Here is a 24,392-nt window from a genome sequence, read left to right as displayed (position 1 = left end):
CTTGTTGGGTCCCTTGCGGACTATAGCACACTTGGAATTGCGGTTCTGCCTAAAGTACGGACTAAATTAACGTAAAATCGAACATTTGGAATGTTGAAAAAGTTTCACGACAATTGTTTGTCAACGTCACACACGCGAAAGCCGACAGAAAGTTGTTGGAGTGAAAAACAACGGCAGCAACGAACGACACAGATAACACCAGAAACGTCAAATGTCGGCCTTCTGACGTGCCGCCCGGATTGCGGTAGGTCAATGTTGCAGATGCACAATTGCGCGATGTCAGTGACATCTGAGATGTGGAGTTGCTGAACGGGTTTGTACGTTAAGGAGTTTAACCCTAGGGTAATAAAATATTCTAGAATTTATGGATTGAAAACCTAACTGAGCTTGGTATCAGTCACATTATCATTACAATTAATGCTGTGCAAGTGATAAGCGATACCATGACTGTCAGGTCCGGCTGAATAGGTTACGGTGGGCGGGTCACTTAATCCGCATGGATGAGGATGATCCAGCCCGGGAAGTGCATAAGGGCAATATCTATGGTTGAAAAAGAAGACGAGGCAGACCCTGCCTGAGATGGACCGAAGGCGTAGGTCAGGACGCCAGACAGCTTTTAGGGATATCGAATTGGTGGACCTCGGCACAAAACCGGGATGCCTGGAGTTCTTTATTAAGGTAGGCCTAGACCGGATACCGGTTGTTGCGCCGTTGATGATGATGCTGATGAAATGAGAAGCTAATAGACACGATCATGATATTGGGGATCACTCATCCAGAGTGAGAGACTGGTTGACTTTCCACAACGCAGTGAAGATTAGATTAGAGAATTGGCGAAGGTACGTGTTCTTAGCCTGTTCCGAACAGTATCTCCAGTAGTGGAAAATAAATTGCAGCATTTCTTTGGAGAGGGCACGAATATGTCCATGCCTTTCGGCAGATTAACCGAGCCCCATTTCGAATGCTATAGATTTATATCAAACTGGGTATTCCTGATTCCGAACTGCGCTCTGTAGTCCGCGTTTTCCGCGGCCTCCAAGCAATTTACAATTATGCGGAGTAGAAAAGGCTCCCTATTCTTCTGGGGTTTCCTCTTTTTGATCACCACTTAGTCTTCCATGGGTATCTTGGGAATTTGGGAATTTGAAGCCGCAGGGATTGAAAAACTTGTGCATTTCGTGTGACTTTTTAGCAACCTGATGCGAGCAGCATTTCTCCTGGGAATTTCCTCGTATTGGATAATGATGAGCTTCACGCTCTCTCAGGTATCGTTGATCTTGGCAACGCACGAATTGGGAAATTTTTTGGAGAGTTGGTTCTCATATGCTATTATATGATACTCAGAGCAATCAAAGCAAGCCTTCTGTTTCCCACTTGTCGCCCAAGATTCGTTCGATCATCAGTCCCGACAGCCTACCCTCAACGTTGGTTCACACCTCCGTCGCCAGTTTGCCACCATCGGAATCATCATCCGTAAATGACCCCCGGGCACATCGCTGAAGTGTTTCGCAACGTATGCTCCGTCAGCCTGTAGTTCCTGTTTCGCTGTCTGCAGAGGTTGTTTGGCATCCGAGCCCTTCCAAACCCAGATCCTAAGTGTATTCTTACGCTGCAATTCACAGGGCAAGTGGAAGTAAAGCGTGGTAAAAATCAACAATTTTAAACTGGAAAACATTAAATATTTCCATTCTATTGGTAGAACTTCTTCCCATCTGGCAGGCTATCAAAATGGCCGGGGATAAACATTGATAAGGTAGTGATCATCACTCTTTTCATGCCATAGAGGTCCTTATCAGCAAGGATCCTGTCAGCTATCTTGCGACCCGCGCCTCGGGCATAGTGGTAACTACTACAGTGAAAAGGAGAATGAGGTTGCCATTTCGGCGCCCCCCGTACGACCTCCGAAGCAATGCTCGGAGTACTTAATCAGTTCCAGAGGGAATTTAATGAAGAATAAAGAGTTGACTTAATAATAAAAGGCAGGTCTTTTGCAGCTGGTTTTCATTGCTGTTTCCAAGCCATCACCAACTTAAATGGCGAACAAAAACAAAATGCGATCTGCGGCATTCCTCCAGAAAAACGTCAGCAAAGGGGTGAAAAACGAGCTGATGGAGCTCCTGGACAGAATTTCATATTATAGGCGGACTTGGAGAGTAAAAGAAAATCTGCGGGAAGCAGAAATAACGGCGCCCCCCATGAGAAGACTACGAGTGCCAAACGAATTGCAGACAGCCCATTGCAGAGTGAACTGAGGAAAAAACGAATGGAGGATCTGAGGCATCTGAAAGATACTTCACTCAGGTACTCTCCAGTGCTCAACAGAAGAAGGCGAAGAGGGACAAGAGACAACAATAGGTCGCGTCACCAGAAAAACCTCTGCTTAAAATTGACGTGAACACGAAAGACAGAGCACCAAAAGAAAAGGTGGGGAAACGAAAGATGAATAGACCGCCAGCTTTGCTCATTAAGCCGACGGAAGGCAATACTTTGCGGAAGTCCTCAGTGAAATCCGTTACAAGATCAAACCCGAAGATAGTGGAGCAAAAGTGTCTTCCATTCGTAAAACGAAGGGTGGTGGACTCCTAGACGAACTAGGCCAGAGGACAACAAATAAAGTTACGTTCTTTGAAGCAGTCAAAGGGCTTCTGGGAGAGAAAGCTTTGGTTTCCAGCCTGGAACCCACGTGTTCTCTGGAAATCCGAGACCTTGACTGCCTCATAGAAAAGAATAAGGTAGAAGAGGCCATAAAACGCGAATGCCCGGAGGTAACCATATCCAATATCCGAATTGGTATCACCTCCGCGAACTCCCGAAGCCAAAAACTCGCTGTGGTGGAATTTGCCGAGCAATACGCGAGGAGGCTTCTAAACAGCGGGAAAACCAGAATTGGTTGGGTAGTGTGTAGGATACGAATCCGGGCCGCCCTAAGCAAATGTTATAGATGTTTGGATTATGGGCAAACGTCTGCAACCTGTCGGAGATCTGACGAAAGAGTAATATGCCGTAAATGCGGTCACTCAGACCATAAAGCGAACACCTGCAAAGAAACGGAAAGCTGCGTCCTATGCAGGGATCGTGGCGCGTCTGAAGAGAACGATGCGCATACTGCGGGCTCGGGGCGGTGTCCAGTTTTCCGAGCAGAACTGAGCTAGAACGCGGTCAACATGATTCGCATCCTACAAATCAATATGCACCGGAGTGTATACGCTCGCGAGTTGCTAGTGCAGTTCGCTGCGGAGACACAAAACTGATTTAGTAGCCATCAATGAGCAGTACCGAAACAAGGTACATGGCATCCTGACATATTAGGTACCGCTGCCATATGAGTTCAGGACGGCATCCTCCTTAGGGTTCTTACCCAAGGCCGAGGGAACGGCTTTGTCTGGATTCGGTGTTCAGGGATAATGTTTTTCTGTGTCTATCTTACGCCGAATGGGACGATGCCGGACTTTCGACGCAGGCTTGATGCTTTGGAGGACCCTATCCTAGGCATAGATGTGTGGATTGTTCTAAACACCGGATCCACCCCAACGTTCCGGTTTCCAGGCTGCGAGAGAAGCATTCCAGACGTAACCTTCGCGTCAGAGTGATTGGTGTCGTTGATGAACGGGTGGCATTGCCTTCGAAGTGGTAGACACAAACTCTCGGTGTGTGCCACCCCGGCGCTCTTTCTGTGCACAGAATGTCGCGAAAGTGAACACCGGGAGGTTTGTCGAAACTCTTGGAACAGGTGGGGCTGCTGGGGGTGATGGCGCTGTAGCTGATACTGTCGATTCAGTTATGAACCTGATAACGACGGCTTGCGGAGCCTCCATGCCCAGGAGGGCATCGAGTGGAAATTGCAGAACTCCGGAAGGAGTGTCATAGGTTCCGCCGGTTAACACTACGTCTAAGTGACCGGCAGGAGGCATGTACTAAAATGACAGAGTACAAATCAGCCAAAAGGAGACTCCGCAGCGTAATAAACAAGAACAAAGCTCGCTGCAGGCAGATTCTGGTCGACGAGGTGAAGGCAAGAAGACGCCAGGGCCCGATGGTATTCCAGCAGAGGTATTAAAACTGGTATTCCAACACCGGCCGGACTACTGCTCGGCGCATTCAATGCTTGCCTGAAAGAAGGCATTTTTCCTGCTCATTGGAAGCTGGCGAGGCTTGTGCTGATAAGCAAAGGGAAAGGCGACCTCGAGTTACCGACTTCATACCGCCCACTTTGTATGCTTGACACTGCTAGAAAAGTGCTCGAAAAGCCCATCGGAAGTAGACTCACTGAAGCGATACGCGCTGCCGGGGACTTGTTTCCACGGCAGTTTGGTTTTAGAGCAGCGAAATCCACAGTTGATGCAAGTCATTGATGCCGTTCGAGGAGCGTTGGCTGGTGCTCCTCCTAACGCTTGACATCAGAAACACCTTTAATTTCGTAAGATGGAAAGACATTCTAGGCACACTAGACAATACTTGCACGTGCCGAACTGTCTTTTACGGATATTGAGGGACAATCTGAGCAATTGCTCACTACTCTATGAAACTTTAGAGGGTCAAAGAAGGATGGAGGTCATATCGGAACGCTACCTATGATAGTCTACTTAAACTCGACGTGCCAGAAGAATCGCGCCTGGTCAGTTATGCAGATGATGTTGCGGCGATTGTTGCTGGACGCCCTGTCGTACAGGCGCAAAGTAGACTCGCCATATTGATGCGACGGGTAAGCGGATGGATGACTACTCATGATTTCAACCTTTCACTGGAAATAACCGAGGTAGTCATCTTGACTAAAAAGAGAATTCCGACCCTGCGTCCCGTATCGTTCGGCGAGTCGATAATCGAGTCAAAACCAGCAGTAAAGTACCTCGGGCTGACTCTTGACTTAAGGATGAGTTTTTTTGAACAAATCAAAGCAGCAGCGAACAGGGGTGCAGCTGGAATTTCGACGTTAAATAGGCTAATGGCAAATATTGGGAGTTCTACGTCTAGCAGGCGTCGTCTCCTGATGAGTTTAACGCAGTATGTCCTGCTCTACGATGCAGAGGTATGGGCTGACGCTCTTCGTAAGGAGGTATTTCGTAAGCGTCTCGCGCAAGTACAGAGACGGGGAGCTTTGCTGGTGGCGTCTACGTACCGCATTGTCTCCGTGATGGCGATCGCGGGAGTGATCCCCGTTGCCCTTCTTGCTAAAGAGCGTCAAGTCATATACAAGTGCAACGGACAAGAGCCAAGGAAGGTGGTTGCCCGTGAGGAACGGCAACGAACTCTAGATGAGTGGAAACTCCTTTGGCAAAATGAAACTAGAGGCAAATGGACTGCACGGCTCATCGGCAACTTAAGCTGAATCGGAAGCATGGTGGGCATGGAGGTTTTCAGTTTTATCTGCACAAAATTAGTAAGACACGATCTCCGGATCGTGTGTTTTGCAATGAAGGTGTGGACGACGCCCGTCACACTTTTTTTTCTTATGGAAGGTGTGATGGGATTCGCCAGCAGCTCTATTTAAACACAGGGGATCTCTCTCCATTGTCGAGGAGTGCTGATAGGTGGAGCCGTGTTGTCCATTACGTTCGGGTCCTTCTGGTTGCAAAGAAGGTAGAGCTTGACCGGTGGAGGAGCCACATGGCAAGGGGTTCCTTGAACTGACAGTTCCCTTCCTCCTCTCCCCTCCCGTTGGTGAAAGGAATTCTCTGATTTTAAGGCTCCGCAAGGCGGAGGAGTTCGGGGACTAACCTGAAGTAATGTGACAAACGGTTCCAGGCTAGCTCTTTGACGATGGGGAGATGTTTAGTTGGTAGTCGACGACGTACCGTTGCGGGAGTCTAGTAACCAACTTCTTTTATAGCAAATCATACTTGGTGGAAATCGTTGCAATATAGTTGGTGGACCGCGACTGCTGCTTAGAGGAAGCATATATGGAGTAAGACCTTCGATTCCTTGGTCGCTCTTTTCACTAGAGGGGAGCAAATACTCTGGTGAGCTGGCCAGGCCAAGTCCATACGGATAGATGAATACGGATTCTCGCTTATTTTTTTAATTTCTTTTGTTGCCAGATCACCCCAGACGGTCTTTGGCATTTCGGGGGAATATAAGGCTCAAGACACAGGGAAGAAGGAAACATCGCCTTTTGAATGAGCTCGAAAAGTAACTTATCGATACTGCCGGTATCATAACAACATTGTGCTATCCGTTCCATCAGGAGCCATCGGCGGCGGCGCATTGTTCTCTTGGCGGGGCATCACAAACAGCAGCAAGCAAATGTGGTCTAACAAGTGAAGTAAGTGGTGGTGGGTGACTGAACACACTTTTTAGTCATATCACGGCTTACGTGGAGTCTATGCGGTAAGACCGTGGAGAGAAATAAAACGTGGAAGAATCAAAGTTATTTAAAACTGCATTTTATTGTTAATTAGTAAAAGCAACTCATACGGTTTCACTATAAATATTCGGGGGATAACGTTTAAAGCTTAGAATAATACGAATTGGTGCGTTCCACCAAAGACAAATCAGTTAGTCAGTAAAAATACGTCAATCCTCGTAAAACTACAATGTTAACTGGATAAATTCAAAACATCAACCCAAAAGGACTTTGGGGTACTAAACAACCTCTCTAAGGACTCTCTTGACTTCGTCAATAACTGGTAAAACGTCGCGTGAATCGATCACCTCAACTTGCAGCATTCTCTGCAATTCTTCAAGTTTCGTCTGGTCAAAATGTTCACCGTTGCGCTTCAAGGCGATGGAAACCATTGAGCAAAGGAACTTGAAGCACTGGGTCCGGCCGGAGTCGTACTTGGCGTTGTCCCAAACGGGCAAGGAGCGAACAATTGGCCAAGCAATTCGATGATACTCTAGGATTAGCTCCCATTGGTTCGCTTTGTATAGACGGGTGCACTGGGACAGCAAAGTCTCCTTGAATTCCTTGATGTGAGCCGAAACACGAGGGTAAACGGATGTTGAACTGCAACGAGTTGATGATTTCGGCAAGCATCGGTGTATTTGGCGAATGTTGTCCTTTAGGTCATCGCAGAAGCCGCTGGAAGGAAGGGTTTATTTTTTGGGGGATGCAAATGGTGACAACTTTACCTTAAATCGGGTTTCGGTGCAGTTTTGGTTACTAATGCCTCGACTTGTGGGCTTTCCTTCATCATATCCAGGATCATGTTGACCAACTGCTTGTGGCTCATGAGGTTTAAGCTGCTCTTGATTTTGTGATGAGGGTCTTGGTGTATTTCTTCGTTCAGCGACTGGTTCTTTTCTGAACTTCCTGCTTCGAACCGCATACGTTTCATGTGCGGAGTTGAGTTCACTTCATCCAACATCAAACGCTTCAGCAAAGGTGTAGTCAAGGTCCTGGGCGTCCTTAAATTCGAATCCGGAGTTAGCTTCAGTGGCGACGGTCTACTGGCTTTCTCTGGTGTCGTTTGGAAGTTCAACCCATCCAAAAGCCTCTTTCTCGGTGAGCTGCGCAAAGTCATTGGAGTCGACGTCTTGGTTGGCGTCTTTTGAAACGGACACCGGCTTGGTACCGGACATTTGTCCGGCGACCAGTTTAGTTTCACTCGGCGACGCCTTCCTCGCTGACGAATAATTATTTCATCAGGTGACGGAATTGATGGTTGCAAGTATCCAAGTGGATCTGAGCCAAAGGTGTTGTGGAGAACATTTGCTGGAGTCGGTTCTTCGGCCAGCATTCTTGTAGGAGTTTCGGCTAGGCGGGGACGGTCGCCACGATCAGGTATTTCGGAAAGGATTCCCCGCGTTTGACTGGTATCAGCCATTTCGTTGGATAACTTGAACACTTTTCACTATTTCACTTGTTGTTTTTCCAAATACTTTGATAGGTTGCGGTTTTCGTTTTTGATGAAAACATTTGGCTATTATGAACGCAAAACGCGAAACTCCTTTTCGGGGAACGTTTTATCACAACACGTACTTTTGGCGCCAAGTTTTTCACTGGGAGGAAGGTTTGTTTACGAACCACGAGCGACATCTGTGTTGATATCAGCATTAACGGCCTTTCTCGATTTGAATTTTATTTATTAATATAACTTTTTTGCCTAATATAGTTTAGATAGTTTTCGTAATCGCAGGCAATCAAATTTGATTCTGGTAAATTGTGATTATGCTGCGTAAAATGCTTCCTTTTAGAAGTTTTTACTACTTTTCAGTGTTTGAAGTTAGACTTCACCCCCAGAGACGCCCCGCGGGAAATTCTATCATTTCTCGTTTTCCACCTTTCATTTGTGCTGTCATCGAAAATGTCATCGTAAGCTGTGTCGTTCTGCGTTCGATTTGTTTATTTTGATTCCTTCATATAAATTTGTTTATGAGTTGCGGGAGGATTTACGGTTATTAGTGTAAATCCACACTTGTCAGGCGTACCCTGAGAAAGAATGGAGCAACAGAATGCGACATCCGCGCAGAAAGGTAGGTTTTGTGTATTCTTCACATGAAATTATGTGTCGAATTGCATTCCGGGCATGAGTACGTAATTGAAGCAATTTTGTGCGCCAAAATGTTGATTGCGTGGTTATGAGTGGGAGATGCGACGAGACCGAAGTCGTTACGCTAAAATTATTTTCCAATGTAATATTTTCACGGAGGTAACTTTGCGGTTTTGCTTCTATCGTAAGGGAAGTGATAAGAAATGTTTTAATCCTGGTTCTCCAAATAAATTTATTTGGCCATTAACAGTAATATGCATTCGTGGCTATAATTTTCAAAGTGAGCCACAGAAACTAACTTCTTTACGGATGAAGTGGTTCTGTCCACTTCGGTTCAAAGCCTATTCTTTCTGTACAATAACTCACCTCTCGTGGTCAACCGTAGTGTTTTCTGCCGTTAGAAAAAAACAGTTCATTCATTCCTGGGAGTGGGCATTAAAAATCCGAATTGCTAAAATTACTTTAGGTAACTGAACTAGTTAGTGTGAGGTCTGGCTTCCGCGCTGTTTTGGTAAGTAAAGGATATTTTTTAGACAAGGAAAATTTTCTGCTACATCGGAGACTGGGGTTGGTTATCCCTTCTCATTAGTTATAAGAAATTTCGTCTTCGAATAGGCATGCATTTCTGGACATTAAGGCATATCATCCCGTTGGGTGGTGTAATGACAATTATGTACTTTTCGTTCCTTGAAGGAAGGATTCGTTATTGTTGCAGTACCATGTCAGCTTTTATTGTCGTTTTGAGTTTGCTTGGATCCGGAACAAGCCTCGTGAGTGTGAAACTCATCCTTACCACAGCGTGTAAAAGGCGCGGAACCAGCTTACACTATCGAATTTCGAATGTTGCTAAGCCTGCTGCGCCACATTACTCCGCCCCCAGATGAAACCTAGAGGTTTCAGCGACTGAACCCAGAACTGCGTTCCCCATCATTCTGGGAAGCGAACGCGACGTTGCTTTGGGGTGCAAACAGGCTTCAGTCTGGATAAGGGGACAGCCTTTTTGTGTCCCCCGATCTCGAGCTGGAAGAAATGAACACGGTACGGACCTTTGTATGGAGGCTGCAGCGGCTTCTGGACGGCATCCGTCCTGACCAGGACGTGCGTGCACGAGTCCACCTCCTTGGGAGCGCAGGCAGGTGAAGATGTTTGTCGGGTGGGAGGTGTAGTTTTCAGGCGGTGGAGGTTGTCTCTCAGCAGACGCAACAATCCGGAAACTGTGAGCCCCGATCTCTTGTCGAAGACCGGATTACTTGGGAGCCTTGGGTTCCCCCCGTATACCAGCTCCGCGGGGCTGGCAGCAAATTCCCCTTGGCGGGTTGTTTGAAGGCCAAGTAGGACGAGAGGCAAGACTTGAGTCCAGCACGGATCGTCGCGTGCAATAATGGCGGCTTTTAGCGTCCGGTGCCAACGTTCTAGCATCCCATTGGATTGCAGGTGGTATGCCGTAGTCCGCTGGCGTTTGAATCCCAGGAGTTTGCCTAACTCCGAAAAAAGGGTGGACTCAAATTGCATTCCCTGGTCAGTGATGATCACTGCATGGACACCAAAACGAGGAATCCACTCGATGTGTCTTTCAAAGGTATTGCCTCAGGCCACCGCGTAAACCTGTCGATGATAGTGAGGCAATACTTGAAACCGTACGAGTCTCGCAAAGGGCCTACGATGTTGAGGTGTATGGTGTGGAATCGCTTGGTAGTGCGGGGAAATGAGCTCACTTCTTTCTTTACATGCCTGGTGACCTTATTCATGGAGGGCCAGGAGTATTTTTCGGTGACTAGCCGATTTGTTGTCCTGATGCCTGGATGCGTTAAGTCGTGAACCGCATGGAACATTTCCTTGCGAAAGGTGGCCGGAATGTATGGCCGAGCTCCCTTTTCCGAGTACTCGTAGCAAAGAAAGAGGTTCGAGCCGAAGATGGGCAACTCCCGAAATTTGTATTTGGGGTTGGATTTGAGGCTCTGAAGCACTGCGTCATTCTCCTGCGGCTTAGCGATAGCCGAGAAGTCGAGTGAGGCGCGGATGTTCACCCCGGGGACACGTGACAAAGCGTCAGCAACTATGTTGTCCTTGCGGGGCACGTGCTATATGTCGGACGTGAACTGGTTTATAAAGCTCAGGTGTCGAAGCTGACGAAGGGACACTTTGTCGGGCTTTTGTTTCAAAGCATAGGTGAGAGGCTTATTGTCCGTGAACACTGAACGGCTTGCTTTCTAAGGAGAAGCGGAAGAATTTAATGCTCATGTACGCGGCGAGCAGTTCTCGATCGTAGATGCTGTAGTTCCGCTGAGCGGGGTTCAACTGTTTAGAGAAGAAGCTCAACGGCCGCCAGACTTGGTTCACCTTTTGGTGAAGAGCAGCACCTACTGCGATGTCAGAGGCATCAACAAAAATGGCTAGGGGTGCATCTTGTCGAGGAAATTCCAAGAGTGTAGCATCAGCCAGTTGCTGTCGGGATTTATCAAACGCGCGGACAGCCTCTTCAGACCACACAATCTCTCGTGTGTCTCTTGTTTTGGGGTCAGACAAGTACGCGTTCAAAACGGACTGATGTTGGGCGGCCTTGGGCAGGAAACGACGATCGAAGTTTAGCATGCCCAAGAACCTCCGCAAATCCTTCACAGTTTACGGACGCGGGAAGCTTGAGATCGCTTGCACCTTGTCTGGGTCGGGCTGTATTCCGTCAGGGGAAATGAAGTGGCCGAGGAATCTCACTTGTGTTTGGAGAAACTTGTATTCATCAACGTTTAGGACCAAACCGACCTCAAGGAGACGTTGAAAATGCGGTCGAGGGGGGCTAAATGCTCAGACTCTGAGGAAGAAGCGACCAGAACATTATCCAAATACACGAAACAGAAGTCGAGGTTTCGCAGGACCGAGTGAATGAACCTTTGAAAGTCATCCGGGGGAACTCGAAGAGTGCAAAGAGTGTGCATATTGCCGTCTTTGGTATGTCTTCTGGAGCTACAGGGATTTGGTGATAGGCCTTGGTTTAATCTAAGGTCGAAAATATGCGGCAGTTTGCGAGATGATGCGTAAAGTCGTGGATGAGTGGAATGGGATACCGGTCAGGAACAGTCTGTGCGTTTAGCCTTCTATAATCCCCACAGGGGAGCCATTCGCCATTTGGCTTAGGGACCATATGGAATGGGGTGCACTGCAGATATCCTGTTGCATAAGTTGTTCATATTCTTTCTGTGCAATAGCCAGCTTCTGGGGTGGTAGGGGACGCACCTTTGAGAAGATAGGGGAAATAGTAGTGTTAATGTGGTGCTGCACATTGTGCTTCACTGGTTTAGAGAGACTACATTCGGTAGTAATCTGGCTGAATTTTTGGAGGAGTGCCCGAACACGAGAGTCAGTAATGTCCTTCAAAATTTATTTCGAATGTTGTTAATACGACTGACAGATGCCACCAACTTGCTTCAAGTAAGTCTGTCTTCAATCGAAAACAAGCGAATTCGGGCATCTCGGACACCGAGACCTCAGCGAACAAAAATCAATTCTACCCTTTCGCCGTTAGTTAAAGATAAGAATAGAATCAGCTTTCTCTCACCAATTTTTCTGTATGGCTTGACTGCCAGGGCACTGGGCCTTGTTATCAAAAACATTGACAGAAATGCCAAATTTGAAATTATTAGCTGACAGGCTCAAAGTCCAGCTTATTTACCCCAATATCCATAAGAAACTACTCCATCGAATCAAGTTCACCAGGCTGGAAGGTCATTCCTTCACCCTGAAGGAGGAGAGGAAGCCAACCTTCATCTTCAGAGGAATCTCTTCCTGCATCTCGGGCAGTGGAAGAATATGTGCGTCCACTGGCCCTTTCCCGACTGGCCATCTATTTACAGATTCGGCGTTCTTCGTCCGCGACAAAGGAGAGACTGATTTCAGATTGTATATACTCGTCATCTCATCCGCCAATATGTCACTTGGCATCATTTCGGAGATGACGAATGCAGCCTCAGCTGAGACGAGCAGAACGCACCCTTAGGGCTGTCCTCCCTATAGACCGCACTGAGTTTATGAGCATTACATGATGTGCGAAATGCCTTTCCTCAAATAGGGGTGGCATAAAGCAAGATCGAGCTCATCACAATAAGTAGCCTACAAGTATATCGTGGCCTCCCACGTTCGGCATTATCCTTTCCAGGTCCATACTTGCCGTGGATTCCTTGCCACAAGTATATTGCACGTGCCGTTTAAAATTTAGGTCCCAAGTATTTGATGGTCGGCTTGGAAGTGATGATCTGATTGTCGACTTTAATTCGGGCGTAATTTCGCTTCCGGCGCTTTGTGATGAGGACCGCTTCCGTTTTTTCCTCCGGGAGTGCCAGTCCAGCGCTCTCTACCTAGGCCTTAACAACACTGATTTTTTCGCAAAAGTATAACTGAGTATCCTCTAGATGCTTTACGACTAGAACCACTGCCATATTATCGTCGTAACTCACCACCGTGGCCTCCTCCGGAACCAGAAGGTTAAGTACATCATTGTACATTATTGTAGTCGGCCCAGTACAGAACCCTGTGGGACACCCACGGAGACAACGTACTTCTTAGGTCCGTCATCGGTGTCATACCAGAGCGTCCATTCTCCAAGGTAACTATCGACATTACCTGCGCGATGGGCGGGTAGCTGGGCACTTTCGTATAAGGTTCCAATTTGCCGAATTAAATGCATTCCTCACAACCAGAGTCACCATCACGCAATATTTGTTGGTACAACCTCTTCCGTGAATTGCATTTTCGGCCAAGCCAGTAATCAGTTTGATAGCATCAATGGTTGATCTGGCTTTACGGAACCCAAACTGCCGAAAGGTCTCCTTGGCTTTCGACGATCGGGAGTAATCTGTTGTAAATTACCTGCTCCAACATTTTCTCCATAAAGACATATGGGTCTATAGAAGAATGGTTTACCTGGAGGTTTACCAGTCTTAGACAGCAGTTCCAGCTTTTGCCGCTTCCATGCTGTAGGGAATATCTCCTCGGACATGCACGCTTCGAACAATTCAGCGAACATGTCCGGTCGGGATTTTACAACGAGTTTAAGGGCTCTATTCCTGCCGTTCAGGCTTCGTATCTTTGTTATCATCTATTCTGGTGCAGATCTCCAACAGCTCGTCCGTGGTTACTGCAGGAATTGTCAGTATATCAGCGCCCCTCTTACGGAAGGAATAACCCCTGGATGATTTTCAACAAGGGAGTAGGGCACGTGATCTGTGGGGCCTTTCAATCGTCCCATCACAATTCTATAGGCGCTCCCTCTCTGATTTACATCCACTTCAGAGTAGAACTCCTTAAAACATTCCCTTTTGCCCCGTTAGATTTTTGCGGGCTACCTTGTAAACATGCTCCTTTGTCCTTGATTGCTCCTACCTACCGCTTTCTGGACCGTTCGTCTGGCTTGGTGGCATACTGATCGAAGGTTGGTCAATTCACTATTCCACCAGAAGTTGGGGTCTTCTACTGATGAATGAGCACCACCTAGGTATGGATGCGTCGCATGCCTTGGTGATGGACTGAGTGACATAGAGAGCTCTCTCTGTGGGACCGGCTATCCACACTTCTAAAAAGCTTTCCTCGTCCAATGTAGACCAACCTGATGCCCTTCTCGGTTTTATGTATGTGACTCCCTCCTCAGTCCAAAGATGATTGCCTGGTGGTCGCTGCCGGAGTAGTCCTCACTAAGGTTGCAAGGTTGACAAATGTCAGGTCTGCGGTTGAGGAAGACCCCTTTTTGCGAAAGGTGCTTTCATCGCCTTCATTGGCCAAAACTAAATCCAATTGCGCACAAGGCTCTAATAGGCTTCTGCTGCTTGTGCTACTCTCCCTGCTTTCCCACTCGAGAGCCCAAGCGCTAAAATCACCGGCAATCACCTTTGGACTTCGTCTCTTTGCATCAAGAACAAGGTTGTCTAACATGTCTTCAATTTGAGACAATATTAGACTTGAAGCACTTGTTTAATGAAACTTGCTCTCGTAGGTGGCAGACAACCCATCCAATTCGAACTTTTCTGGGCGACAATAATTTCTGCGCTGCCTCTACTGGTAGTGGCATTGTGGCCGTTTGAGTATTACCATAGGCCTTTCTCAAGCTCACGATGGATTTTTCTTCCAGTTCCTACAACTTAAATTATTCTCTCAACGCAGTGTATATTTCTTCTCTGAATGTCACTTCGTCAAGATCCTTGCATTGTATATAGATCTCATGCTCTAGGGCCGGAACTGTGACATTCTCCCTAAGCGAGTTCTTCATACTTGGGAGCGAAGATAATTTTCGTTGTTGACGCTCGCATTTGGGGCACAGGTTTTTTAGCCTGGAATATCACCGTTTTTCCCTCGGATTCTTTTTTTTTGCCGGCAGGTTCGGTGTCATCGCCTCTTTCCCCCTCCTATTATAGAGGACCCTAATAGAAAGGTAGTTCCTCCGGATCAAGGCTCTGGTCTTTATGAGTCTTGGCCGGATTCCTACTCCTAAATGCACCTTCACCCTTAGTATTTAACGTGCTTTTCTCCATTTTTAATTTTGTTTTTGTTTTGACCCTATTTTGGCATGGATTGCTGTGACTTTCATGATTTGGGTCACTTTAGTTATGTCCTGCTGTCTCCGCGTCAAAAATGCTTGCTCATTTCTCTTGTTAGGTTGACATCGCATCGACGTCTATGTCCACAGTGGTTTCGCTTCAAAGACGTTTGATGTATACAACAAAACTGTAAGGTTTGATATGAATCGTACCATTATTTTCGAAGTTATATCAGACCAGAGACATTAATTTAATTTTGGCTCAAGAATTGTTATTTCAGTTGGAAATATCAACTACTTTAGGCTGTCATAAGATAAGAGTATTATGCCAAAGCAAACGAGATGGTACATTGCATAGACTAGCTTGATTAGTTAGGTTTATTACGTGTATTTACAGAGAGTTTCCGTTGAAAACTTAACAGCAGAATCACAATACGTTGCAGTTTAGAGACTTACTGTCCGGTTGGCTATGGTTACAGTTCATCCATCTGAATGAAGAATAATTTATTGCAAACTTACCGTCCTGTATCTGCCGAAAATGCTTAATGTGATGTTATTGTCTCTTTTCAGGAGATCTCGAAGTAACCGGAGTATCAAGAAGCGGTCGTGTGAGAAAAAAATCTTCAAAACTAATGGATTTTCAATCACCTGATGAGATTGAGACTCGCGCAAAGAAAGCTACACCTGCAAGAAATCATCCAATGTCCAAAAGTCAACACCATCAACCGCCATCCTCTCCAACGATTCCATCTCCACCATACACACAACATATTGTGTCTTCTGGTCATGGCAAAGATAACGACAATGATGACGATGAATTAATGAATCAAATGGATTTTCACGAGGAACAGGAAGATAGTGAAGAAATGGATTCGGATGAGGATGAAGACATGGATGAGTTAGCAGGAGGTGCAGAGAATGAGGAAGCGTCCGAGAACTATGTTGATCCAACTGTAAGGCGGAGTATTTATATGTCAGAGAAATCGAATAAGAAGAAGGTCATGAAGGATGGGAAGGTAAGGAGTTGTTTTTATGAAGGGTGAGAGTTGCATGGAAATATTATTCTGATTTAGATGGTGTACGGTAAAGCTCAACGGAAAGACAAAGGCAAAACTCGATTTACAGCTTATATGCTGTGGGCCCGCGATGCTCGAAAACAGATGCTGCAACAGCAGCCTGATTTAGGTGAGTTTTTAAATACTTTTGATTACTAAACAACTTGTTGATATTATTCATTGTTAGGTTTGGAGTATGTTTGTTTGTCTTCTAACCGCAAACAGTTCGAAGATTTTTGCGTTGTAGTTTGGGGTTTTCAATTTGAACACGTATAGCGTATTTCGGGAGCAATTTGACCTTTTTAAGGTTTTGTGTAAAACAAAACCTTATTAAAATCGGTTTACTGTCCGTCTGTGTGTCTTTTTTTTGAGGGGGTGGAAATCTTCAATCTGTGGGATTCTTACCCACTAAAATCACCCCCTTAGGCTTAGAAGTGATGATATGATTCCCAATTTGAATACGGGCAAAATTTCTTTTACGGCGCTTGGTGATAAGGACCGCTTCCGTTTTTTCCTCCGCAAGTGTCAGACTAGAACTCTATAGCCAACCCTTAACAGCACTGATCGCTTCGCATGAGTATGACTCAGTATCTTCGACGTGCTTTGCGACCACAACCAGCGCTATATCGGCAGGGTAGCCCACCACCGTGGTACTCCTGGGGTCTGTCGTCGGTGTCATACCAAAGCCTCCGTTCTTGTAAATAGCTGTTGACAATAGCCGCAAGATAAGCGGGAATACCAATTTTCGCCAGAGATTCCCGTATTAGGTTCCAATTGGCCGCATTGAATGCATTTCTCACATTCAGGGTCACTACTATGCAATATTTGCTAGTACTGCCCTTTCCGTGGATTGCATCTTCAGCCAAGCCAGTAACCATTCTGGTATCAATGGTTGATCTGGCTTTACGGAACGCATACTGCTGATCTGAGAGACCTCCCTGGCTCTCAACAACTAGGAATAATCTATTATAGATTACTCGCTCTAGCATTTTGCCCACAGTGTCCAAAAGACAAATAGGTCTATAGGAGGTTGGCTCACCTGGAGGTTTGCCAGTCTTAGGCAGTAGCACCAACTTCTGTCGTTTCCATGATGCAGGAAATATCCCCTCAGACATGCACGCTTTGATCAACTCAGCGAACATGTCCGGTCTGGATTTCACGGCAAGCTTAAGGGCCCTATTCGGAACGCCATCCAGACCCAGAGCTTTGTTATCTCCTATCCTAGCGCAGATCTCCAGCAGCTCGTCACTGGTGGCTGGCGATATTGCCGTGTCGTTCAGAGGCCGCTGTGGGAATAACCCCTGGATAATTTTTAACAAGAGTGAAGGGTATGTGATTTGTGGAGATGATCGTCCTTTGAATCGCTCCATCACGATTCTATAGGCGCTCCCCCACGGGTTTACGTCCGCTTCCAAACAGAGCTCCTTAAAGCTTTCCCTCCCTCCGTTGGATGGGGAGCTTGAGGGTTTTGCGGGCTTCCTTATAGGCGCGCTCTTTTTGCCCTTGGTCGATTCTGCCTACCGCTCTCTGAGCTGCTCTTTTGGCTCGGTGACGGGCTGAACGAAGGCTGGCCAGTTCAGTATTCCATCAGTAGTTTGGTCTTCTACTGGGGAATGAGTACCTCCTAGGCTTGGACGCGTCACACGCTTTGGTGATGCGTTGGGTCACATGGACAGCTCTTTCTGTAGAGGCGCTTGCTTTATTAGGTTGGTCTAACCACACCTCTATGAAGGTCTGCTCATCCAGAGCTTTAGTGGATCAGCCTCACATTTTTCTCGGGTTCGGGCATGATGGTCTTCTGCCCGGTGACTCCACCCATGGCCCAAAGAAGATTGCCTGGTGATCACTGTGGGTGTAGTCCTTGCTGACGCACCAGGACATACCACGTGCTAGGGCAGGACTGACAAAAGTTAGGTCTACGATTGAGGCAGACCCCCCTTTCTGAAAGGTGTTTACATATCCTTCGTTGGCCAGAATGATATCCAACTGTGCGAAGGCGTCTAATAGACTGCGGATCCCTGCATTTGTCTCTCTGCTACCCCACTCACGGGCCCAAGACTACGCCCCGTTGCGTCGAGAACAAGACTGCCAAGCATTTCCTTGAATTCGGGCAGTGTCAGGCTTGGTGGGGCGTAACAGCTGTACACATATACCCCGTTTATTTTCGCCCACACAAAGCCGCTGTATGTCTGACCCCCAGCACATTGTATGGTTTGTCGACCACATGCTCATATCGCCGCTCAACCAGTCGAGTCTGTAACCCATACGCCACCGTGACGGTTTCTATAGGGTTCGCTAATGATGGCAATTTTCACCTCGGATTCGAGTAAATCTTGAGCGACCCTACAATGATTGAGGTTTATTTGAAAAACCTAATTTTTTCATTGAAGTTAGCGCCTTCTTAAATTCCGGACATTTATCACTTCCGGCAATATGTCGGTAATCCCGTCCCTCAATTTCTTCGCATAATAAGCATTTGGGGTCCCTATTGCACGCTTTGGTAATATGGCCTTTCTCCCCACACTTTCTGCATCGATCGGACTGATCAATGCCGCTGGTGCATGCCTTCGCAAAATGATCAAACGCGAGGCACTTGAAGCACCTCTTTAGAGAAATCTGCTGTCTCAGACGGCAAACAACCCATCCGATTCGAACCTACCCGGTTGCCAATAATTTCTGCGCTGCGTCCACTGGTAATTGCAATGTGGCCGTTTGAGTACTGCCATAGGTTTTCCGCAAACTCACAATGGAGTCTTCGGCAAGTTCCTCCAACTTGAACTGTTCCGTCAGTGCAAATTTCTCCTTTGGATGTCATTTCATCGAGATCCTTGCACTGTATGTAGACCTCATGTTTTTGGGTCTGTACTGTGACATTCTGCCCAAGTGAGTTCTTAATTTGAGTTCGGAAGCCATCAGTTTTCCCCAAGGTAGTTTTTTTCAGCTTAAACATGAGGTCACTCTTTTGGGTCCTTCGAATCTTGCTGACATTTCCACCTAGATCTTTTAGGTCGGGGTCAGCTTTGATCTTTTTCAGTATCTCCGTGTACGACAAACTTAACTATCTTGGTCCACTGTCCACCGTTTTCATTCCCCTTGGATTTTGTCGAGTCGATTGTCGGAGCTCGCAGTTGGGGGACCTGCTTCCTTTCTTCGGTGCTTTTAGTTCCGTTTTTCGGAACTATTTGTATTCCCTCTTTCCTCTTAGGAGCCTGCTGATTTCCCAGCGGATCCACATCTCTTTCCCGCACTCTCTTGTTTGGAGGCAGGTTGATTGCAACACGATTAGGTGTCACTTGGGTCGCTTGTGACACCGTTGGGGCAACAGATTTCGCCTTGCCCTTGAAATTTCGTTCCTCCTGATGCGATTTGTTGTAGAGCACTCTTATAGCTCTCACCATATTTTTTATGGTTTGGTGTACGTTGTGCGTGTCCTTGATGAACTCAGACAGCTCCACTATTTTTGCATCAAGCTGTGTGAAGGGTAATTCCTCTGGTTCAGGGCTGTGCTCTCCATGAGTCCTAACCGGATTACTACTTTTAAGTAGTCCTTCACATCTGGCATTCGTTGGCTTAAAGATCTCAAAGTTGACGAACTTCTTCTGAATGGGTCCTTTTCCTGGTCCTGGAGTACCTCCTCCTGCTGCTCCTCTTGAATATGTGCGGTCGGTGTTATTGCTGTTTTTGTCGTCCAGCGATCTGCTTTCAATTGATCCTTCATCGATTTTGTTACTGGTGTTCTTGGTAGAGTGGTACTTCGCTTGAACACTTCCTTTTCCAAATCTAAAACACTTGTAGCATTAGATGCCACGGTGGCCAAGTTGCCTACCACCGAGGCAGTGCGGTCGAGGGATATCGACGACCGGGAGCCCACTTGCTCAGTCCCAAAAGCCGCCGATACTGGGGTTCCGAGCCCCTGCACCGTAAGTTTTCTCCTTCTCACGTCTTCCATAGTGGTTTTATGTTCTGGGTATCCTTCCCATAACCATAGGAAGGCAACTTCATTATCCCTACCTTAAGACCCCCCCCCCCCTCTCCTTATTTGCAAAAAACTCAGACAGCCAGTTTTCGCAAGCCTCTTTTGAGGCCCACTTGGTAGCATCAAGAGCGTTTTGCATGGACCGGAAGAGATGGTAAACACTTGGTGTCAGGTCCGGACTATACGGTCGGTGCGATAGGTCATCCCATCCGAGCTCCCGTAGATTCTGGCGGGTCATCAAAGATGTGTGAGGCCAAGCGTTGTCCTGGTGGAACACAACACCATTCCTATTGACCAATTCTGACCGCTTCTGCTCAATCGCCTGCTTCAAACAGTCGAGTTACTCACAGTAGAGGACCGAATTGAGGGTCTGGCCATAGTTGAGCAGCTCATAGTGGATGATTCCCTTCCAATCCCACCAAACACACAGCAAAACCTTCCTGGCCGTCAATCCAGGCTTGGCGATGGTTTGGGCCGGCTCGCCGCGCTTCGACCACGATCTTTTTCGCTTGAGGTTGTCGTACATGATCCACTTTTCATTACCAGTCACCATTCGTTTCAAAAATGAGTCGAATTCGTTCCGTTTTAACAGTGCATTGCAGGCGTTGATTCGGTCTAAGAGATTTTTTTGCGTCAACTCGTGTGGCACGAAATCGGTCGAACCAACGCTGTGCTGCGCGAATCGTTACAGTATCGGGCCCATAAACTTCACAAATTTTTTCGGCTGCCTTCGTTGCATTGTTACCTCTCAGGTAGTAAAAATGTAAAATATGACGAATTTCTTGCTCGGTGGACTCCATCTTTGATGCGCTATAACTTTAGACTGAAACCTACGATCACAATACTGTCAAAGAGACACTTATAGCACAGATTGTCATCTTCAAATTGCCATATAGTATAACCCGATGCGATAAGTACAACACAAGTTTGCTTAAGTGTCGCCATCTATTCACAAAATACGACATTTCTTTTTCCCCAACCCTATATATGCGAATATTACGTACTAATGGGACATATTCACACTCAAATGTCTTTATAAAAGAAATACACAAAACCTTCCATAGCTGAAGCGTCAAGCTTCCGGTTTTCCGACATGTTTCTGTATTAGATCTTCGAAAAATTATTATCATCATTTACTTGTCGAAGCTTTGTAAGTAATGATTGGAACTTTTTGCTTTTCTTTTTGATCAGATTTCGGGAGCATATCACGTCGTTTAGGTGAAATGTGGGCTAATGTCCCAATGAGTGAGAAGTTAAACTGGAAGCGTCGATTAAAACGTTACATATCAAAACCTAAAACAGCCGAGAAGAAAGACGCAGGAAGCGCCGCATCGAAGTTTCTAAACAAAGGTCAAAATGTTGGAAGTAATTCATTTGGAAACAATGCCACGAATAGACTTGCTAGTCTGCCTACCAGCGGTGGTGGCGAATCGAATCTTGTCACCGTTGGTAGCAATCGAACGAAAAAGTATTCGCAAAGTGAATTTTCCAACGATCATTCAGACCAACATAGTCAAGCTCAAGGCAAAAAGTCAAGTATGCCAGCGAATAAAGTTAGCCCCACACAGGTTGGTGGATACAAAGTGACAGGTATTGAACCGGTCGATGTGGCGGCTCATTTGAAACTTTTGGGTGATAGTTTGACTATAATCGGCGAGAGACTGAAAGAACATGAAGGACAAATTACTGTATCCGGAAGTTTATCTGTGTTATTAGACAGTTTATTGTGTTCGCTGGGACCGTTGATGTGCTTAACCACTCAGATTCCTGGTTTCAGTGAAAGAAATCAACATCTTCGAGACACTTTGCATAATACTCTAGATAATATTGCGTATGTTATGCCAGGATTGTAGGTTTAGTCGTAGTGTTAATGCAGTCATTTAAAATAAGAAGAAAAAAATAAATAAAAAGAATTGACTTGAACGGAAATTATTGTAGTGAAAATTGTAAATTATGACCCAAGCCCTCTCATGGAAAGGATATTTCAAGAAACACAATCAAGAAATGTATTCTGCAATCAAAAGAATTTCAGGTGAGTCTTTGTCAGTTTTCTTTTCACTTTATTGATTCGCTTTAGATATTTCTTTTTTTACAATTCTTCTTTTACGAATTTCTCAACTGTAATTGCTTTTAAAATTAATTTTGATTTGTGAAATATTTAAAACTTGAGCTGCTTAGCAGCCCTCTATGTACTTATATATATTGTGAACATTCTATCTTTTCCTCGGACTGAATTCTTGTTTATCTATTGCTAATATTAGGTTGCATGCGGTTATGTTAAAATATTTTGCAGTAGAAAAAACGAAAGTGAAAATAGACGATATGGGCTAGCACTCGGAGAAGAGTGCATGAGTAATTCTAATATTTTCATCTATTCAAAACGTAGTTTTCACAGTTCGATTAATTCAGTGAGTTTAAAGTTCCTAACTTATAATTCCTCGTTTATTTTCCTATTGCGGTGCTTTCAATTATAACAAACTACTGAGCCGCTTAAACATAATTTGAATGTGAGTAGAATTTGGCTATATCGGTTTATCATATCAGCGATGGTGCGTTCTCAGCCACACTTGATTTTTGAAGTAGATTGGCCTTTTCCCTTGGTTTTATGGAGGTAGTTACTTTTTTAAAGTCTTGAAATCGTAACGTATCCGAACTCATGTCGTATTGATTGTCTCTCCATCGAACTCTGGTGGATTTATCGGATTTAGTGCTACCGTTTCATGGGTTTGAACGATTTCGATCGATTTTTTTCTTCTCTTCTTCCTAGAAGTGATGAGGAACAAATTTTATGAAGTATGAAATCAGAAGTACAATCTGATGGTAAATAAGCATGTCTTAGTGTTAATTGACGAGTGAAAACCAAGGCAATAGTTGCTTCTGCACAGCTTAAGATTACGAAAGGATTATACATATCTACCGAAATGTGTTTTTAAAACGAGGTGTACCATGATTTTAGCTACAATTCTTTATTTGCTTATCAGCTTGATAAAAAAGATACACCAGAAAAGGAAATTTCGACACATTAATATGATGTGCTCATTCTAAAGTATTAAAAACATTTTATCTTTTATTTTAACTTAGAGAATAATATTTAATAAGCTTTAATTTTCCTGCGTCAACTTTCTATTTGATTTAACTAAAAACTAATTTTTCATAACATTTCTTGCTCAAAGAAATCATTGAAACATTCAAGTCCGCCCGAACATCTGAGCCTTTTAGACGACATCCCATTGGTGGGTATCTCTAGTACAGTCTGGCGTTCCTTTAACACACTCTGCGGGCCTGCGGAGATCTTGAAGAAATATTCTTTTCTTTAGCCTTCTTTCATTTGACATCGAACAGATTCAACAAGTTACACCGCTTTTTATGTTTCTCACGGTCATTGGTGTCCGACATTTTACATTTTTCATGAACGATATAACAAATTTCATAAACAATAAAAGCTAAATCATGAGTTTCACTCTACAGAGTTTTGATTCTTCAAAAGAATAGAAGCTTTAATAGTGGTACTTTCCATTTTCACCTCCTAATTTTTTTTTGGTAGCAATATCCATGAAATTTTGATTTTGCAATTTTTAAAGTTAAGAAGAAATTGCATAATAATTTTCTAGTCTTTCAGTTATTGTTTAATAAAAATGTTTTAGTGTTTCAGTGGTTTTATCAGATAAATATTCAAAGAACATAGTTTTCTCCGGGATAACCTTTCTCTTATGGTTTTCCGGAACTATATGAACTAATTAGTGTAATGTTTACTCTTGTTTCTACTTTGGAATTGCATTTTATTGTGGATAAACTTTCCTAAAAATTTCATTAACGAATTAAATTTCTGGCTCACTTCTATGTATCCTTTCTCTTTGGCTTATGCTATTTAATTTTCAATTCTTTTTTTTTTCATGTTGTCCCTTTGACTGGATTTTGTTGAAGTTTAGTCTAAGCTTTTATACATGTCTTCTAGTTGTGGTTTGAAGTAGTTCTTAAGTTGCGGCCGCTTTGATTTATGGGTTGGTGTAAGTAGTCCATTTTGTACTGAAAATGGATCTGGATGCAAGTAAATGTCTTTAACCTGGAAGAGAAAGAAACATAATTAGCTGTTCTAAACATTTTTCTTTTAAAGCAAATAAAGGTATGATAGGGATTCTAATAGCTTTGTTTCAATAATTCGCCTAACGGCTGGTTTTCCGAAGATATTCACAAAAAGGGTGACGGTTCTTGCCTCACATACCCAGCATAATACAGGTCTTATCAACGATAAGATACAGTAAACAAAGCTTCAAGCTTTGGCTTGGCATTTGGCCTCTGGATTTTCTTCTACTTCTTTAGCCTTTTTCCCGTTCAGTAACGGCGTCGACTTAACGATGTCTTGATACGCTTGATGGGGGTTTGAAATCCCCGCGATTGCATCTGGATCAGGC

The 24,392-nt window shown here is 45.1% G+C and overlaps 3 protein-coding genes across 5 annotated transcripts in view; 1 reads left to right on the top strand and 2 right to left on the bottom strand.

Moving 5' to 3' along the window:
* Positions 1-6,358: 6,358 nt before the first annotated feature.
* On the bottom strand, positions 6,359-7,978 carry LOC119650465. Its single transcript, XM_038053331.1, has 2 exons — positions 7,069-7,978; positions 6,359-7,018 (listed from the first exon to the last, which is right to left on the bottom strand). The coding sequence occupies exons 1-2, from the start codon at positions 7,761-7,763 to the stop codon at positions 6,580-6,582; spliced, it is 1,134 nt and encodes a 377-aa protein (XP_037909259.1). The 5' UTR covers positions 7,764-7,978; the 3' UTR covers positions 6,359-6,579.
* A 263-nt stretch (positions 7,979-8,241) lies between these two features.
* Positions 8,242-21,903, top strand: LOC119650463 (HMG box-containing protein 4). 2 transcript variants are annotated; one of them, XM_038053327.1, is made up of 4 exons: positions 8,242-8,412; positions 15,520-15,965; positions 16,023-16,134; positions 21,172-21,903. In XM_038053327.1, exons 1-4 carry the CDS (start codon positions 8,379-8,381, stop codon positions 21,831-21,833), a joined length of 1,254 nt encoding a protein of 417 aa, XP_037909255.1. In that variant the 5' UTR covers positions 8,242-8,378; the 3' UTR covers positions 21,834-21,903. The 2 variants fall into 2 exon arrangements, with proteins under 2 accessions (XP_037909255.1, XP_037909256.1); XM_038053328.1 differs by lacking the exon at positions 8,242-8,412 and adding an exon at positions 8,886-8,940.
* Positions 21,904-22,017: 114 nt separating this feature from the next.
* Positions 22,018-24,392, bottom strand: part of LOC119650462 (long-chain-fatty-acid--CoA ligase 6) — a 149,490-nt gene continuing 147,115 nt past the window's right edge. For both annotated transcript variants that reach the window (XM_038053325.1, XM_038053326.1), the window contains one exon: positions 22,018-24,043. In XM_038053325.1, the coding sequence (XP_037909253.1) occupies positions 23,906-24,043 (138 nt within the window). In that variant the 3' untranslated portion in view covers positions 22,018-23,905. The remainder of the gene's footprint in view (positions 24,044-24,392) is intronic.

The sequence above is a fragment of the Hermetia illucens genome, chromosome 2 (genome assembly GCF_905115235.1).
Source record: "Hermetia illucens chromosome 2, iHerIll2.2.curated.20191125, whole genome shotgun sequence".
Taxonomy (NCBI): Eukaryota; Metazoa; Arthropoda; class Insecta; order Diptera; family Stratiomyidae; genus Hermetia; species Hermetia illucens.
Note: the sequence above shows the minus strand (reverse complement) of the source record. Positions and strands in the feature narration are given on the sequence as shown.